This window comes from Rhipicephalus sanguineus, unplaced genomic scaffold (assembly GCF_013339695.2).
Source record: "Rhipicephalus sanguineus isolate Rsan-2018 unplaced genomic scaffold, BIME_Rsan_1.4 Seq796, whole genome shotgun sequence".
Taxonomy (NCBI): domain Eukaryota; kingdom Metazoa; phylum Arthropoda; class Arachnida; order Ixodida; family Ixodidae; genus Rhipicephalus; species Rhipicephalus sanguineus.
The window spans coordinates 42,594-60,001 of NW_023616005.1; the positions used below are offsets into that span (position 1 = coordinate 42,594).

Here is a 17,408-nt window from a genome sequence, read left to right on the forward strand (position 1 = left end):
ACCCTCCCCATAGTCACGCTGCTGCCGCAGATTGCAGATTCGCGCCACGCACATGGCGGACGCCGAAGTACGCGCGCCTGTTTCGAATTCCGCCTGCCCATCTCACGTTGAGCGGGTTTCAGTAAACGTAAACGTGCTTCCGACTGACATGGTGGACACGCGGACGCTTACGTGCGAAATAAACGCCAGTTCTCATAGCCCATGTAACATCGACCAGGTTTCGATGAGCACGCGGACATTCACGTGCGAGTTAGATGCAAGTCCTAACTGCCCATCAAACGTGAAGTGTCTCCGCGTCGACCTGTGCACGGACGGCGACGCACACGAGTGGCTCGCCAGCTACAGTAGGACAACAAACACGACATGGATCGTCGACAGGGAAAACCGAAATCCAAAGAGGTAAGTTCACGTGTTCGTTTCTTTTTCAAGTGGCGAACAGGCCAGTCTAATACTAACATTTGATTATATCGACGCCAAATTTCGAAAATGCTAAATGCGAAAGCGCTAAATGTCGCTCATCGTATCGAAAGGCGCGACGCTGTGTTTGTGACCGAATGCTGCATTGATATTGTGCATTGAAGCCGCCGCTGCAGCTTGGAAATGCCGATGCTGAAGTTGGCGTAGTTGAAACGTTGTTTTGAACTGAAACCAAGAGCCCTGTGTTTTCACTGTGAATTTTGGTGGTATTGTGTGATTATTTTCAATTTTTGGAAAGTCATGCCTTAAATAGCCGCGTCCATTGAACTTTGCTTAAGTTTTATCACCAGCTTTTGCTATTTGCGGCCCTGTGGCGCGTTTGGTTCGTTCGCAAGTTTGAGTGGCAGAATACGGCATTTTTCACACCTCGTCTTTCGGATGGCGCCGCAAGCAACGCACTGCTGAAGCAGTAACCTCCCTAGCATACGGCCATGCAATGTCTGCATTTTCGATGGTCCATTGTCGCGTGTTTACGCCCCCATTTAACATTTCTACATGTCACTGTACGTCCTAGACCACGGTCACCCTTAGGCTTGGTTTGTCGTGTGCTAATAGAATATCTGGGGTTTAACGTCCCAAAACCACGATATGATTATGAGAGAGGCCGTAGTGGAGGGCTCCGGAAATTTAGACCACCCGTGGTTCTTTAACGTGCACCTAAATCTAAGTACACGGGCTGCAAACATTTTTGCCTCCATCGAAAATGCAGCCGCCGCGGCCGAGGTAAGTCGTGTGCTAAGTGAGGCTTCCATTGTGTACACTTTTCGGTGCGATAGGGTCAGAAAAGGGCTCGCAAGGCTTGCTTATGAAATGCGTTTATGTACCGAAAAGTCCACGAATGCAAAATACGAGTATTGCTCTTATTTATGAAGGCTAATATATCGCGACGAAAGCAACGTTTGGTTCGCGAATGTTGTTGCTTTCTTTCATCAACCTAGATTGCTGCAGCTTTTTCTGGAAAAACATATTTCTATGCTTCAAGGCTTGACATATTGACGCCATCACTACTGCTTGATAGGAAATGGAATTATGTGCTGGGCGCAGAAACATTGGTCTGACCAGTTCGTTGCCAGCACCTTTGCAGTTAGTGCCATGCAGAAGTCTGTTTTCATAACAAAAGAAGTAAGAAACGCAATGCTGATGTATGAATTATCAGGAGCATACTGTGTTGAACATTGTAAATTCCCGCATGCTGCACAAGTAGTGTCTTCTTACTGCTTTGTTTTTGTGTTTACCTTCGTATTATGACAGCTTTAGGTCTGTAAGCCTTGCATCCAAGTTCATGATGCTCATTCCAATCACAGCGTGTAGCCAGCTTCAGGCTGTTGACTTGTGTGCATAAAAAAAGTAGTTATGGATGTCATGTTAGTGCTTAGACATACACCGAGGGAAGCCGGAACACTGCTGACAAGCTTTTCTGGGCAGTGAAAGAATGACTGTTGAGCAATGCAAATGATACAGATGGAAAGGTTAGAACCATACCGAACTATATCCAGCAAAGCAGTCATATATAAAAAAAAAGATAAGCGCTTTACAAAAAAAAAAGGCCTTGACGACTATAAAGAAATTTTCTCTTCTGCTTTAAAGGATGGTGTTTCACAAGAAATGGAAATGCCAGCACAGTAGCCGCAACAAGACCGCTGGCCTGAACGCTACAAACTGTCCGGCATTTGTGGACATCAAGATCAAGGCCGTGACGAAGAGCACGAAAAGGAACGATTCCTTTTTGAAGAGGGAGCATCCTCTGTGCGCCATCGTCCAGCTAATGGAGGACCACAATCACCAGCTGAACTGCGCTGATGGACTGCGCCGTTTACGGAGCTCCTCTGACACCCGGTCCACTTTTCACAGTTATTTTAAAGATGGCCTTGCACCTGCTGAGGCCCTTCACCTTCACCAGCAGAAACTTGCTGTTGAAGATGATGGTGTCGAACAACTGGCGAATGGTGCACTCAATCCTTCTGCGAACACTGTGTACCACTGGTTTAGGGTGTGGCGCAAGGATCACTATGGTGATGCAGTGGATCCACTAAGCAAGCTGGAGGAAAAGGCACCGTTGTACCATCAAAATGGTGCGTTGCAGCTCCTTGTAGAATCTACTTCCTTTTAAAGCTTCTAGAGATGCTGATATTGCTGTTCCAAAAGTAATTGCCTCACTTTACTGTTGTCTGTTCCAGTCATTGTGTGCATGTTACACATAACCGAGATGCAAAGTCGAATCAACCTCGTGAGAGACTTCTCGATAATTGTCAAAAGAAAATATAGTTTGAAAGAGAATTGGGGCAGCTACGCACTAGTGGTGCGAAGACTGAGGAAGCAGCGGAGCTGGCGGCCTTACCCTTCTCCTGACCCTCACTTCTCTTTTCCAACTCTTGCTCTTTTTCACCCCTTGCTATGCTGTACTATACACGGCTGTGCAATGCTTCACCCGCTTCCCTCCTCCTTTCTCGCACCCTCACATCACTCCTCCTCACTTCCCTTTTCCACGACCTTGCTGTACCACACTATGCATGGCTATGCAATGCTTTACCCTCTGCCCCCTTACACTCACTTCCTTTCCAACATCCTTGTATGCCACACCGTACTAGCACAGAGAGAGCGAGTGCACGCTGGACACGCGTAGTGTAAGCTGCGCAGTTTCGTTTGAATACCACGCGGCACAGCCAAGAGCTGAAACAGCTCGACTGTTTAAAAAAGAAAGCCATTATCGTTCACCGCAATCCCATTTCGCTTCCTGTAGTTGGCTGAAGACTTGGCAGGAATAGTGCCACATTCACATGGGCGTTCTTAGGGGCATTTGTATCTAGAGAAGAGATATGGACTGCATTATCCAAACTTCTGTTTACATCTTATCGAAATCAGATGCAGCTGTTTGACATGCTGCTGGGAATTTTTGACGTCGCCCACTATGCACACGTGCATCTGGTGTAATTTTTTACACTGCTCTGAAAAAAAATTGCAAGTATAGGGCACATTGAGTACCTTTTGCCTCCTTTCCATGTCTTTCTCTGCTTGCAGCGCTAATGCACATTCCTCAGCTTTAGGGGTGGCATTGTGATTTGCATTGCATTCACTTGAATAAAACTGTACAACTGTATCCCATGTCTTAGCTTTGGTTCAGTGGGGAAGAAAGCTACTGCTAAGGCATTGCAGTGTTTTAGAAGTCATAAAAGGAATGTCTGAACACTGCTGTTTTTAACTTCTCTTCTGTAACCACTTGCAGGTGTCAACGTTTGCACAACCAAGTCAAAGGATGGCAACTGCTGGGCAGTGTTAGTTGTTACAAAGATCATGCAGCGGACGCAAGGCTTGGAATCTGCAAGCGAGATCATATTTTTGGACTCAACAGCCTCCTGCGATGAGTCACAGGCTACCGTTACAGTAGCACTCGCAGCTACTCCAGTTGGTGCTTTACCGATTGCCGTGCTTATGCACAATTCTCAGACAACGGAGAGCTACAAGACAGCCTTTGGCCTCTTGAAACAGAAATATCCCTTCTGTTTTGGTGGCTTACATGTAAGCAAGCTACAACTTCTAAAGTATACCTAGGGTAATTTGAAAGCCTGAATTATTAAATGGATTAATGTAGGTTGTAAATGAAAGGGTGATACCATACATTTCTTCTGAGCACCCCATGTGCTTAAGGTAATGTTTGAATGTTTTGTGTAATAACGTGGTTCCACAATATACTTGCAAAGGAACACTTGACATTGGCACTCGTTATATCAATGGCAAAAAATTGATTCAAGCATTCCATTTAATACACTTCAATTCGATAATTGCTGAAAAACTTATAAAGCTTAAAATAAATAGCGCAGCTCATGAGCATAACAGCAAAACACAATAAACATCCTTACAACCAACTGCCAACCATGCTGTGAGGTGCTGTGTGTGCGACCAACAGCCTTTGCAAGAACACTAGGGCTATGAAGCATTTTTTATTTTTGCAGGCTTGCATCTTGCTCTAAGGTCAAATTATAGTTATTTTTTTAGCTGTCATCGAAAAATGAAGAACAAGTGTCAACATGTGTTCATTTATTTTTCAGACCCCACAGTCATTCATGACTGATAATTCAGCGGCAGAAAAAGCAGCTCTGCAAGCAGTGTGGCCTGAAGCAACTCAGCTCCTCTGCCATTTTCACGTGGCCCAGGCAGAATGGCGTTGGCTGCATGCATCGAGCAACAAGATCAGCCGTGACGAGAGACGGGAGCTGATGACTGCTTTCCAGAAGGTGTGTATAATGATGCACCATGCAGTATGAAAAGTTGTGTGTTAGAACCCAAAATCCCAGACTTTTGCTACGGGAAAAATGCACCTGAGAATGCAGGATTGATAATGTGTATGGAAAGTTACAGTGACCACAGGGCTACTACAATACATCATTAGCATTCCTTCTTCAGTTCGTCGTAAGGCTGTTGAAACCATCCGTGGCTACAATAAAGCTGACTACCAGATCATAAACAAGAAACTTGTCCGCTTTTTTAATCTAACTTTTCCACCAATGTTTTATTCATGGACTGTAGATGATAACTGGGTTCTTTTCAAACAAAGTTGCGGAACTCATTGTGAACTTTGTTCTGTTAATTGTCATAAAAAACGATAATACAAGCTCCCGAACACTGACGAACAAAAAGAAGCGATTATACAATAAGGCTAAGCACATTAATAAAGCCCTTTGTAGACTTTGATTCCACTCTTGCACCAAAGTGCGCCAAACTCGATTTACTGTGCCATCCTGATAAAATCGATGTAAATTGCGCCAAACTGCACCATAGTCTTGTGTTTGGGGGCGTCTGGCGCGTCAAAACATGTGCAGCATGATATTAGGGCCACCAAAGCTGCAATCACTCACAACGAATTATTCCGCTGAATAAACAGCGCTCACGCCTGCGTCCCGAGTAAGCCACGATGCCATACAAGTTGCTGACATAGCTTCTGTTGCACAAGTTGACTCGACGGCAAAACATGCTCTCCGCAGAGGATCATGGCGTCTAGGCCTATCGGCAGCGAGGTGTGGTGGCGATTCATTGGTGGACGTCGTCTGTTTCGGAAACGCTGCTGATAGCTTGTTTCCAGCATTGCTCGCTTTTAATTAAAGCAATGTTCAGTAATAACTGCACGCATGCCGTTAAAATGTCCATCACCTCTATTTCTGGACATTGCGGAATGAAATCTGGGAAAACCAGCAATAGATATACAAATATTCTATGGAAGAGCACGTGAATGGTGGGAACACGTTGACACTTATCTTACTTTAGCCATGGATCTTCATCCAGAAGAGCTTTTTTGTTATTCCTTCTGCGAGCCTATCCGCGTTTGTCATTGCTGTTACGGTAAATACTACCCACAAAGAGACCCTGCTAGTGATGCAGAACTATCGATAAATTGACTATCGATAGTATCGATAGTTTCTTTGAAACTATCGATAGTGTAAACAAACTATCGATAGTACTACTATCGATAAACTATCGATAGTCGAATCGGTAGTACCATCGGTAATATTACTAGCGATACTACTGCCACGCGTGTTTATTGCTTTGCTTTGATGTATTCGGGTTTCACCCACAGACTGTTAACTGTGTTGTTAGCTGTGTTGTTTAACATTTTAAAATGACGCGCCGGACGCGAATATTCAAGTTTATTCGAGAGCTTACGCGAGCACCAGCGATAACGCTGGAAGATTTGATGACTGATGTAAAAAGACGAAGCGTTCCACCGGTTATCAGATTACTCGACGGCCGGCGACTGTTCTCGCCGCAATCAGTGCGCAGCATGTATTGCTGCTATTCTGAGTATTGATTTTCTGGGCACAAGTTCGACCGAAAGAAGAGCGTCGTATTTCCCAGTCTTGCTGCAGAATTCTTCACTGTCAAAACCACGTGACAAACTATCCATAGTGGTGCGAATAACGATGGTGTTGCTGGCTGGCCAAATTGCCAAAATATTCGCGATAGCCTACTATCAGCTTCGCTTAATTTATGAGGAAATTTTTATAGAGCGAAATTATTTGCGCAGTGGAAATGGCGGCATATTTCCATCAATAAATAATATTTAAGGGGGGACGCGGCTTTCGTATCGCGAAAAATGGCAAAAAAATCGATTTTTTGAAAATCACATTTTCAGTTTCTGTAGCCCTTTTTATATCCGATTCCAAAATATCTTCACCGAAAACCGCGTAGAAGTGCTATAAAAAAATTGTTGCGCCTACCGAGGTGGCGAAAATTATTGGGGAAATCGCAAAAAAACACTAATTTTCAAAAAATCATAGCTCCCCAACGACGCCACCGGGCGCCGATATCTTGGGCTCATCGGAAAGCGCATTTCTCCGTCTTCAAATTCCCCGCCGCAGCTGGCTCCTCCCTTCGAAAACAAGCGCACAAAAAGCAAATGTTCGAAGGTCGTTTCGAGCCCTCCGATTGGCCGCGTCCGCCATGTTGCCCCAGCGCGCCTCGCCATTGGTCCGATGCTCGCTCCGGGAGATCGTCGTCTGCAGCTCGTGCGTCTCGAGCTCACGGCTGTCGAAAGTCGCGCTACTTCGTTGCGTGTTCGCAATCGTTCTGTGTTCACGGCTCGACGATAACTTTGAACAAGAACTACGTTTTAGATTGGAGCTACTAGCGGAAGCTCGGTGGGATTACGATGGCGCGCCGCACTCGTAGCGAACATCGCAAACGCGCGTCTCGGACCGACTTTCTAGCGCTGACTCGTCGGATCCGTGGTTGGGAGTTCTGCTTATGCGCACTTCGGACGTCGTGACGAAGATGATCGCAGGACGACTCTTTGTACTCGCGACCACGCCTTACGAACTTTGAAACATCGGGCACCGCGGCCGGCGCGTCTACTGCTCGGAGTCGTCACTAGGCCTAACTCCGCTCACGGCGTCGGCACGCGAGACGAACCTCGAACTTTGCGGGCAAGAGCAACGCGTTAGCGGACTCGCGGCAGTGTGCTTCTTCGCAAGGAACGAAGCGCTTCCCCCGCCGGCTTCTCGGTACAGCGGATGGTCATTTTACGCATCGGCAGCGGACCCCACGGCCAAGCTCGTCGCGCAGCGGGCGCGCGGGCGTCCCGCAATGCGAGGCCAAACACGTTGCGCGCCTATTTTTCGTCGCCGCACCTAGGCATATTGCGCATCGTCACCGAATGCCGCCACCCAGCACATCGCGTGCTGACTTCCCGGACTATGCGGCCGAGCACTTAGAGGTGAAATAAAGCACTGTTGATGCAATTTAGGCGCGCTTGGAGCCGTGCGTGGTATCGCCGTAAGCGCTCATGAATCATCTGAAAAAATAAAAGCCTCGCAGAAAACCGTGTCCGCGACCGGGTGAATGATGAAGCGCATCGCAGGCGAGGTTTACAAATTAGCTTGACGAGTGAAACAGGGAGATGAATTCATATCTGCCCAGTTCGCGTCTTGAATAAACTGCTAAGGAATTCCTATTCCACCAATGTCTTGGCCATAACTGCCTGTTATTTAGGAGGAAGTGATAGGTTGCCATGATGAGAGCCGCTTTTAGTATCCTATAAAAATGATTCAATGATCAATTGCAATCAAGACTGTTAATTATGTTAATGAGAGCATGAATACAAGAAAGCTGGCAAATCATCATAGTACATGACCTACTTGAATTACAATATCTTGTTTTTTGTCATGTCTATTACACCACTTCATAACTTCGTTTAAAATTCATGCTACATGTTCTTTGTATATCAGAAAAGTATTTTAAGAAAAAAGAAAGAAAACAAAGGCACAACCGATGAAAGTCCACATGTGCAGGAGGTCCAACCTTATAAAACACCTTAAAGATCACAATCTTCTTGTGTTTTAGAGAAGCAAGGCACCTCAAACTAAAGACAGGGCACTCAAGAAAGTGCACATTACGAAGGACTCAAAAGATTACGACCCCAGTGCCTTTTGATGAAGTAATATCGTTGGTACAACTTTAAAAGCCGTTTTCTCAAAACGACTTTTCTTGCTTCCTGCTTCGCTTGTTCCGCTGATTTCTCACTGACCGCTGGGTCTATTTCAGTTCCGTTTTTTGTTCTATATGCCTTGAAGCACAGTTCAGGGCGTGACATTCTTGCTTTTTCAGTATGGCCTTTTGATAATTAGCTATTTGACGAGTTGCACAAAGCCTCGATGCCTGTTGCGCAGTCACCTCATGAAAAAGGAAAACTAAAAAAAATTTTGTTGCAAATAAAAAAATCTAAGAATGTCACGCCCACAATCAGACATCTTAGAATGCATAGCACTTTGAACGAGTTTCCTATCACATTTTTTAAGCGAGTCAGACTCGGAACAAGAGCAGAAGGTGAAATATATTGTAAATCAAAAAGTTGTAAAGATATGTTCATGAAATTTCTACAGTAGCATTAAAACAACATTTCAAATAAGTGTACCAATTTTCATCAAAATCCATGAAGAAATAAGAAAGTTGGTACCGAAAGCCACGTCCCCCCTTAAAAGCAACCAGTTACATCTTACAGTTAACAAACTTCGTTCTTGGTAATTTTTTTATTTTGAAATCTTCAAATGCAATATAAAACTCAAGCCGCGCAGTTCTACCCCATGTAACGGCTTCCTTTCCGCTACAGCCTGCTCCTCCGGCTCCACTATGTACAACGCGCGCGGGGAACTAAATTTACTAGATGCGAAGCAGCTTTTGCTCGGGGCTGTTTCCCTAGGTCCGTAGTTATATTGGCGACCTAGCATAGCCATCTGAGCGCTTGCTTGCCCCAAGGAGAAGTCTTCCTCCTCTTGTTCTTCGACCGCCTTGACGATGATATGTGCAGAGCACTTTAGGGGCCCGGGTTGCCGTATGCTGTCTTAGCTTGGCTTAACGCATACAAAACCATGCGTGCTGGCACGCGATAGCGCGTTCGGGCCTGTGTATTGGGCTATGTAAGACGCTGTGGCCTCTTTCCCTTGCACTCTCCCAGCAATCATGTGATGGCGTCGGGGAACGAGATTCTGCGATGAACCCGCGTGGCGTACTTCAACAAGAGTTCGGGACGAGTAACAGCAACAGCAACAACAGTGATTTTATGGTGTGCTCCACTTGCAAGGATGCGTTAACATCGGGCAAGGTGCCCGTGATGAACGGAACTTTAAGTCGACCCATGCGCTGCTTCGCATCCCCACATGGTTCCCTTTAGTGGGAGATGATGTTTTTTTCTGCAATGAGTTCGCGCTGTTGATTTTAAACTATCGATAGTACTTACTATCGATAGCACTATCGATAGTATCTATAACTATCGATAGTTCGATAGTGGCTCAACTATCGATACTATCGATAGTACCATCGATAGTTCTGCATCACTAGACCCTGCCCATTAGAGTTCGTGAGTGCTAGGGTCCAAATTCGAATTTTTCGGTTGCTTTTTAAAAATGTCATCTTATTAATAAAAGTATGCCTCCTAGTCGGAGCACCCGTAATTCTGTTTTAATTTGCACAGCTGTCGATAGCGGGCCCTTCGTTGACGACCTTGGCGTCGCAAGGGCCACTGTGAAGCGGCTACGCTATGTTACACGTCTGCCTCTATCCAGATTCGGTAGCTGACTCACAGTAAAAAAAAAGCAGTTTTACTTAATGGGACAATAAAGTGAAACAATGAATCAGTTTACATTGATAAATTGTGCTATGAAACTCTAATGTCGTTGATTTCATCATTATCGGTTCATAAATAAAGGACAAAATCAAGGTAAAAGTTTATATTTAAATATTGCACCAAAATCTTCGTGGGTCTCGTCACAAATTTCAAAGTGTTTTTTTCGTAGTTTTACGACATTGGCTCAACAAAATCTTCTGAAACTTCATATGTTAAGCCTCTGGCCCCCTTAAAGCACAATGCTCTTCATTTTTACCGATTAGCAACTACATAGGTCCTAGCATACGGTGTCAGAATCAGTGACGTCATGGTGATTGGTGTGAGAATTTTATGGTGACGTCGCCTCGCGCATTTTCTTTTTTCGCGTTTTCTAGCTTTCCAAGCATCTTCTCGCGGCAAGCATGGTGATTTTGGTATTGTGAAAGAATAATTTACTAATACAAGAAAAATAGCTTCTCTCTTTACTGTACCCTTAAGGGTGAAGCAATGAATGTGATAGCAAAGAATTGTATTGGTATATGAAGTAAGACTAGCAGGTAACTTTTGGATTTGATCTCGCGGCCGCTCCAGGTACCGAAGTTGTTTTAGTGCTGTCAGTTATCTAAGCGTGAAGTAAGCGTTGAGAGCACAGCAAGTTTACCAGCCATCTCCTAGTGCCTCGAGATTGCACGTGCGACTGCACCCTTCGAGTGGTGCAGCCCCCTCCCCCCTTTCACCTCCCCTGGTGTCCTTTCATGCTCCTTACGGAAGACGGGTGGGGCGTTCCTCTCTGCTTGATGAGAAATCGACAGCAGTTGTCGTACGCAGGATGATGTTATCACTTGCGTCCTCCATGCGACAGACGGCTGGGTCGTTTCATTTCCGTTTTTGTCACCGCGTTTGTCACAAGCACTCACAAGCTTTTGCTCGTGGATAGAACCTATGATGCGCGGGATGATGTTATCAATTTGGACTATGGAAAATGGCGGTGACAGCAAAAACCCCTTGATGGTGTCCGTATAATTGCTATCGCAATAAAAATAAAAATATAAATACACTGTCTCCCGCTAAAGGGGACCATGAGGCGATGCGAAGCAGCGTTTTGGCATGTCGGGGAGTGGAGAGGGGGAGGGGTAGTGGAGAGGGTTTGCGCATGCACAGTAAGGGTGGTCACGCTGCACACCACCACCACCACTGGATTGAACTCCGCCCTAAGATGCTTCGCATCTAAAAAATTTTGAGGAGCCATTCCACACTCTAAGGTGGATGACAAGCAAGGCTGTTCAGCGCACGACACAGAGGTGATGTGGTGGAGGCCAGTTTGGTATGTAACTAAGAAGGGTGTGCGTGTAGGCCAGTCTGTGATTCATTATGTAATGGTAACTGCAGAAACAGACGGGAAACAGGACACACTGCTTCGTGTTGTCTCTTTTTGTGTCCCGTGTGCTTCTGTGGTCACCCTTGCTAATATTAATTGATATGTAAGGCCAAGTTGTTAACCGCCAGGCTCTTAATGGTCAATAAGCATTACTTTTTGCACTGTTCCCTAGATGGCATTAGGAGGTCTCCGGCGTACAAAAAAGGAATGTCCTAGCCATATATAGCTTTGCTGCAAAAAGAAAACGAAATTTGTGATATCACGTAGTCCCCCGTTGAACGCACTTTCGTGGAAGCTCAACTTGAAGCGGATCTCCATCTTCCAGGCAACGCGGTGCATGCACAAACAATAGTCTGTAAGCACTGCGATAATGCTCTTGCTACAGCACAGAGGCGCATCAGAGAGGGAGGGAGTGTTGGAGGAGGTTGTTTCTCCGAGGCTAGTTAAGTGACGTCATGTTGCACCAGCAATACAATTGATCGAGAAGGGAAAGAACGTGGCTTTCGCCTTGGAGTCGTCCTAGGGCAGGGGTTTCAAGCCCGTGGCCTGCCACAGCCCGGTGCTACATCAACAGGCTGCTAGGCTCATCGTCATGTTTGGAAGTACCTACTTGTGCGAATAACTGTTCTCCTTGCTCACAGTAAACATGTCTGGTCGAGTATGAACAGGTGCGGTCTACCATGAGGATTGCCTCCGAACAGAAAGTTAATGTGGGCATTTCTTCTCTCGTCGCAGCTAAGCTTTGCCAAGCCAGCATGTTTAGAACTTTAGCCGTTATGTTGTGCTTCACAAGGAATAAAGTTTTATGACTTTGCTAAATAGTACCCGCATACATAATTTCCACTCACTCTGGGACTATGGGACAGTGACAATAGTTGCAATAGTAATGGACATAGCTTAACTTTGTGTTATGTGTGCACATGGACTCGTAGTATGATCCACGATGGTAAATTTTCGCTCTCAGCTGGCAGGTTCGGGTCGAACTTATTTTAATTCATCATACACTCCACAGCCAGAAATGAGTTACATTTGAAGTGTGTATTGTATTCCTGTATCGTGTCTAGTCATGTAACGTAAACAACTGAAATATGGCTTTAAACATAGAAGTCGTGTCTTTTATCATTTGCAGGTGATGTATGCGTCATCGGCGAAAGATTTAGAGACTGCCACCGAAGAGTTACAGCAGAAGCCTCAGCGTGCATATGTGACACGCGTAAAAACATTCCTTGAAAGGAAGGAAGAGTGGGTGCTCTTTTTTCGGTTGGGCCTTATAACAAGAGGCCACAACACGAACAATTATGCAGAAGCCACCATTCGTTTATTGAAGGATGTGGTACTTGGCAGGCAAAAAGCCTATAATGTAGTTGCCCTTGTGGACCTTGTGGCGACAGTCTGGGAGGGCTACTTTTCAAGGAGGCTGCTCAAACATGCGTACAACCGTGTGGCAGCTCACCAAGTGTTCTACGAGAAGCTTGTGCAAAAGATGCCCGAAAGTGCTGCGCAGTCGATCCGTGCTCTTGGCGATAGCATGTATGAGGTGCCCAGTGCGCAGGGAGACGGCAAGACCTATCACGTTTGGCAAGACGTCGGCACTTGCACCTGTGGAAGTGGCCAACAAGGGGCATTCTGCAAACATCAAGCCCTTGTACACAGCATGTTTGGAGGAGGATTTCCAAATGCCCCAGTACTAACGACTGAGGACCGGCACAAGTTGGGTGTCCTTGCCTTGGGTGATAGGTGCCCTGACAAAAGTTTTTTTGGAAGCTTCCGCGAGGTACTGCCAGATCTCCCGTCCACCAGCACTGCTCAGGAAGCACACAGCCAGCATGTGCTTGATGCTCAGGATGAGCCAATGGATCTTGATGAAGATCACATGGAGGGCGTGAATTCCAACGAGCAACGCCATCAGGTGTGTGTCTCATTATCTTCATAGGTGCTTTCGTATAAGCTTCAACTGAAGGGCAGCGCAAAATCATGCACAACCAACCAGCCTGCCAGTGCTTTGTCAGTGTGTCATAATCACAATTTGAGATGAGCTTGTCTTGAAAGCTCTGCGATATGATTAGTTGGTAGATTACACAGCTTTGGTTTGTGCAGGAAAAGTCGTACTTGTGTTGTCAGCAATTTATTTTGTCTTGCCACTGGTGTACTAACTAAACTACGTTGTCGATATTGCCAGGTAACAGTGATTCTGTTTTCACTTCTGCCTATGAAGCAGTAAGTAATGTTGCTTTAACATTAATTTACCATGCCTTCACTTTTGTGCCATGCTCACTTAAAAAGCTCGGTGTCATTTTAAATTCAGCTGTGTTGTTAATGAGCTACGATACTTTACTTTTCAGCAAGGTCAAGTATTCTATGACTTTCTCTGAAGCCCATGTTTTTAAACTACGTTTGATTTAGTTTGCTTCGTCGTGTTGCATACAATGCTGAATGTGATTTGTTTTATGCCAGAAAAGCCTGCTAAAGTTGGTGTCCGCATTTGATAGTGTTGCAAGAATTAAAAGAGAGGGAAAATGTATTTCAGTGCAACCATTCTGCATGGTTGTCATGAATAGTTGTCATGAATGGAGATGTTAGTAATGAGGGCAGTGATGGGACAACTGCGCCGATTGTACCAAACTGCTCAAACAGGTAAAACATGCTACATTTGCTACATTTTTACAAAAATCTCATAATTTGCGCCGAGCGTGTGTGAAGACGTCATTCTTGTAGTGTTTCGGAGAAAAAGGAGACCGAACATACTTGTTCACATTATTTAAGTTAATACTGTAATTATGAATGGTCACTGAAGCATACTGGCAATGTAGTTGAAGGAGTTGCTAGGTGCAACCCTGCCAAGCCATTCAGACTGGCCTTTACTGTGTTAATCTACTAATGACCACGTCTTGTTACAAAACAGTATATGTGCAATCGGAGATTCATGTAAACGTTGAGGAATGGTCTTAAACTCAGAAAATAACTACTGCTTCATGTTACTTGGAAACAACTAGTCAGTGGATTTGTGCATTCAAATAAAAAACAATCGGGCCTCAGATATTTACAAGCTTAAATACCTAGGCATTACACTCCCAATTAAGTTCATGTGGTCAGAGCATATATCCTATATTTGTGTAGCCAGTCTCCAAAGACAGTGGTTCCTTAAGGAAAACTTCAAAATGCACCATGTAGCACAAAACATCTAGCTTACAATGCCTGCATGATGTCTGAACTGCAGTTCGCCTCAATTGTATGAGATCCGCATTACCAAAAAGATACTGTGAAACTAGAAAACGTTCAAAGGAAAGCAGTTAGATTTTTATTTGGAAAGTACAAATGCCTAGATTCTCATACTGATTTCATGAACCTCATTGAAATATGGATGTTCTTCATTCCTTCACAACTGCCTTACAGGTAAGATAAATTTAGCTCTACGAACACCTGTTAGGTGCATTAGTACAAGGACAAAGCAAGACAGTCATAAACATTCATTGGCACCAATCTTGGCTCGCACAAAAGCATTTCGAAGCAGTTTCTTCCCTCACACAGTTGCAGATTGGAGTTCTTTGCCATCTAGCATACTAAGCCCTGACGATTTTGTTGGTTAAATGCAGTGCCATGTTCTGAACATCTAGCATGCTTAATTTTTTACTGCTCCTACTTATCTTTTTCATACGGTGTGTGCTTTTATTTCTGTGTTCAGCTCTTGTGTTGTTAGTGTATACACTTTTGCATTGTAAATAAAGCCCATCCTGCTTGAGCCAAATTATTGGCTTGCACTATTTCAAATAAATAAGTATTTTTACTACTACTAGACCCTACTGCAAGATTACATTGCTAAGTAGAGTAAAATAGCTTTTAACTATTGTGGACCAAATAAAAAAGTAACACTTCACGAAATTACAAGTTCTTGGAAGCCAGTCTTCTGTTTGATTCGTTCCATAAATTAGAGTGAACATGCGTGCATCATGTTCCTCAATAGACCCTTTCCTTGTCAAAGGTAAAAGGAAGATGCTGACCAAATACAAAAAGAACTTTAAAATAAAAGACATTTCAGCTCTCGTATGGAGCCCTGTTCACAATCTCGAACAGTCTTGTCCGCAAGACCATTTCCTTATAATCACTTTGCTTTACAAATATTGTAGAACTATTTGTCGTAACATAATTTTGTAGAAGTTCATGCAGCATGCTTAATTTTTAAGTTCTGTTTGATGGTACATTCATCAGACTTCGTTTACAATTCCACGCGCTGCAATAAACTGTAGTATTTTGCGTAAAAAGCATGGTGGCCCAGCATCCCAATATCTCGGTTCTGTTTCTTGACCACAGCGACAGTTAGTGTTTCAGAACATGTAGAATTTAAATACAAAGCCTGCCTTTGCCTCAAATTTCGGGGAGCATATATTAGATTTCTGGCAGAAAGGACTATTTATAAACCTGAATTTCATTTTCCGCCCATGTACCAGAATCCTGACGATTCTCTCCATAAAGAACAACAGCAGGCACTTCACCACGCAGCGAAGGCCTGAGGGTGGCTGTGAAAGCAGAAGTGTCGTCAAAATAGTTCTTCTGGATAGTAACAGAATGCATGAAAGAGTAGGGAAAGTCATATTCACTAACAAATATGTCGTGGATGCTGGGTAAATGTTAGGTGGCCTGAGGTCATGGGACTACAGAAACTTAGGGCTGTCCACAGAAAAACAAAGATCTCTTGGGGTATTCTAAGCAAACATGCATGTATTAGTGCAGAAATCTATTCTATTAAACATGTAATACGGGTCTGCAGCTTAGAGACAAATATTTGCGCTTCAAGATGCGCCCTTGGTAATGCTCCAAAAGGTTGCTATGCTGCTCCATAGTGAGGTTTTAGCTGCTCCAGAAGCAGCGCCGAAGTGGCTTCAGTCAACCACATCACTGTGAGGGTGCCTGTGTAAGTGCTTGGGGTGTAAAGTATTTGTAGAGTGAAACGCATGTCTAGAACATGAGTTGCTTGTCGTGCTGGATGCTTGAATTCTTACGACCACATTATGATGGGCTCTGCGCTTAAGGCTGAGTTTGCAGTGTGCTTCATGGCTTGCATGTGAGCTCACTTCTTAGTCAAAATATGTGGTGACCAAACATTAACTCAGCAGCAAGTATAGGGAAAATTCCACATGGGAGAGGCTTATGCATTATACCTTAACACATCAACTGTCAGTCCTACTTAGAGGCTTATGCAACATAAATGAAGATGGAAACAGTATCATATTGTAGAAAACACAGGGACAGCGTATTTAGTTTTTGTTTTGTTTTTCTTCATATTTGCTTGCACAGGATGCTGCCGAGGTGCTGAAACAAATCCATCAGGAGGAGTGGCGTTTTTACTCCTTGGCTGCAGACAACCCATACTACCTCACTCTACTTGAACAGGTGCTGGCAGAAATGAAGAAAGTGCACAAGGAACCTCAAGTGATGGCTTCTTACTTTGCCCAGAAGGCTGCTTTTGCAAGTGCGAGGAGGCGTGGCCGCATAATCAAAGTTCAGCCGACTGGAATAGCTAGACGTCGGCCAGGTGTGGCCAGAGGTTCAGGCAGAGTGCAAGCGGGTCGCCCTTCGAAACGTCCAGGTTGTAAAAAGACCAAGCGTCCACATGCCTTGCACTTAAGCGTGAAGAGTGGTGTGGCACATGCAAAGTCCCATGGAACCGGCCACTGAACACCCAATGCAGGCAGCATTCATGAATGTTTGAACAGGTGATAATGTGGTATGAAAATGGCACCACTGACGGCCTGTGTAGCACATACAAGCTTGCTGCGCTGCAGCCATACCAAGAAGTGTTTGTTGCACAACAGTGTATTGTATTCTGAAAATTGAACTGTCGTTTAACTTGCATTGTCATAGTACTTAAAGGGACACTAAAGAGAAACAGTGAATCGGTTTAGATTGATAAATTGTGCTATGAGAACTCTAACGTCGTTAATTTCGCCATCGTAGGCTTATTAATAG

At 44.6% G+C, this 17,408-nt stretch overlaps 2 protein-coding genes across 2 annotated transcripts; both read left to right on the forward strand.

The window, feature by feature from the left end:
* Window positions 1-223: 223 nt before the first annotated feature.
* Window positions 224-2,701, forward strand: LOC119378350 (uncharacterized). Its single transcript, XM_037647515.2, has 2 exons — window positions 224-399; window positions 2,065-2,701. The coding sequence occupies exons 1-2, from the start codon at window positions 224-226 to the stop codon at window positions 2,585-2,587; spliced, it is 699 nt and encodes a 232-aa protein (XP_037503443.2). The 3' UTR covers window positions 2,588-2,701.
* A 599-nt stretch (window positions 2,702-3,300) lies between these two features.
* Window positions 3,301-17,326, forward strand: LOC119378349 (uncharacterized). Its single transcript, XM_049411749.1, has 3 exons — window positions 3,301-3,993; window positions 4,524-4,709; window positions 16,737-17,326. Exons 1-3 carry the CDS (start codon window positions 3,769-3,771, stop codon window positions 17,115-17,117), a joined length of 792 nt encoding a protein of 263 aa, XP_049267706.1. The 5' UTR covers window positions 3,301-3,768; the 3' UTR covers window positions 17,118-17,326.
* The last annotated feature ends 82 nt before the right edge of the window (window positions 17,327-17,408 follow it).

Bases quoted from the DNA above. Each gene is read 5' to 3' on its own strand.
- LOC119378350 (XM_037647515.2), top strand. From the start codon at position 224: ATGAGCACGCGGACATTCACGTGCGAGTTAGATGCAAGTCCTAACTGC. The intron at 400-2,064 runs GTAAGTTCACGT...TCTGCTTTAAAG, and splicing joins GAAAACCGAAATCCAAAGAG to GATGGTGTTTCACAAGAAAT.
- LOC119378349 (XM_049411749.1), top strand. From the start codon at position 3,769: ATGCAGCGGACGCAAGGCTTGGAATCTGCAAGCGAGATCATATTTTTG. The intron at 3,994-4,523 runs GTAAGCAAGCTA...TTTATTTTTCAG, and splicing joins TCTGTTTTGGTGGCTTACAT to ACCCCACAGTCATTCATGAC. The intron at 4,710-16,736 runs GTGTGTATAATG...TTGCTTGCACAG, and splicing joins TGATGACTGCTTTCCAGAAG to GATGCTGCCGAGGTGCTGAA.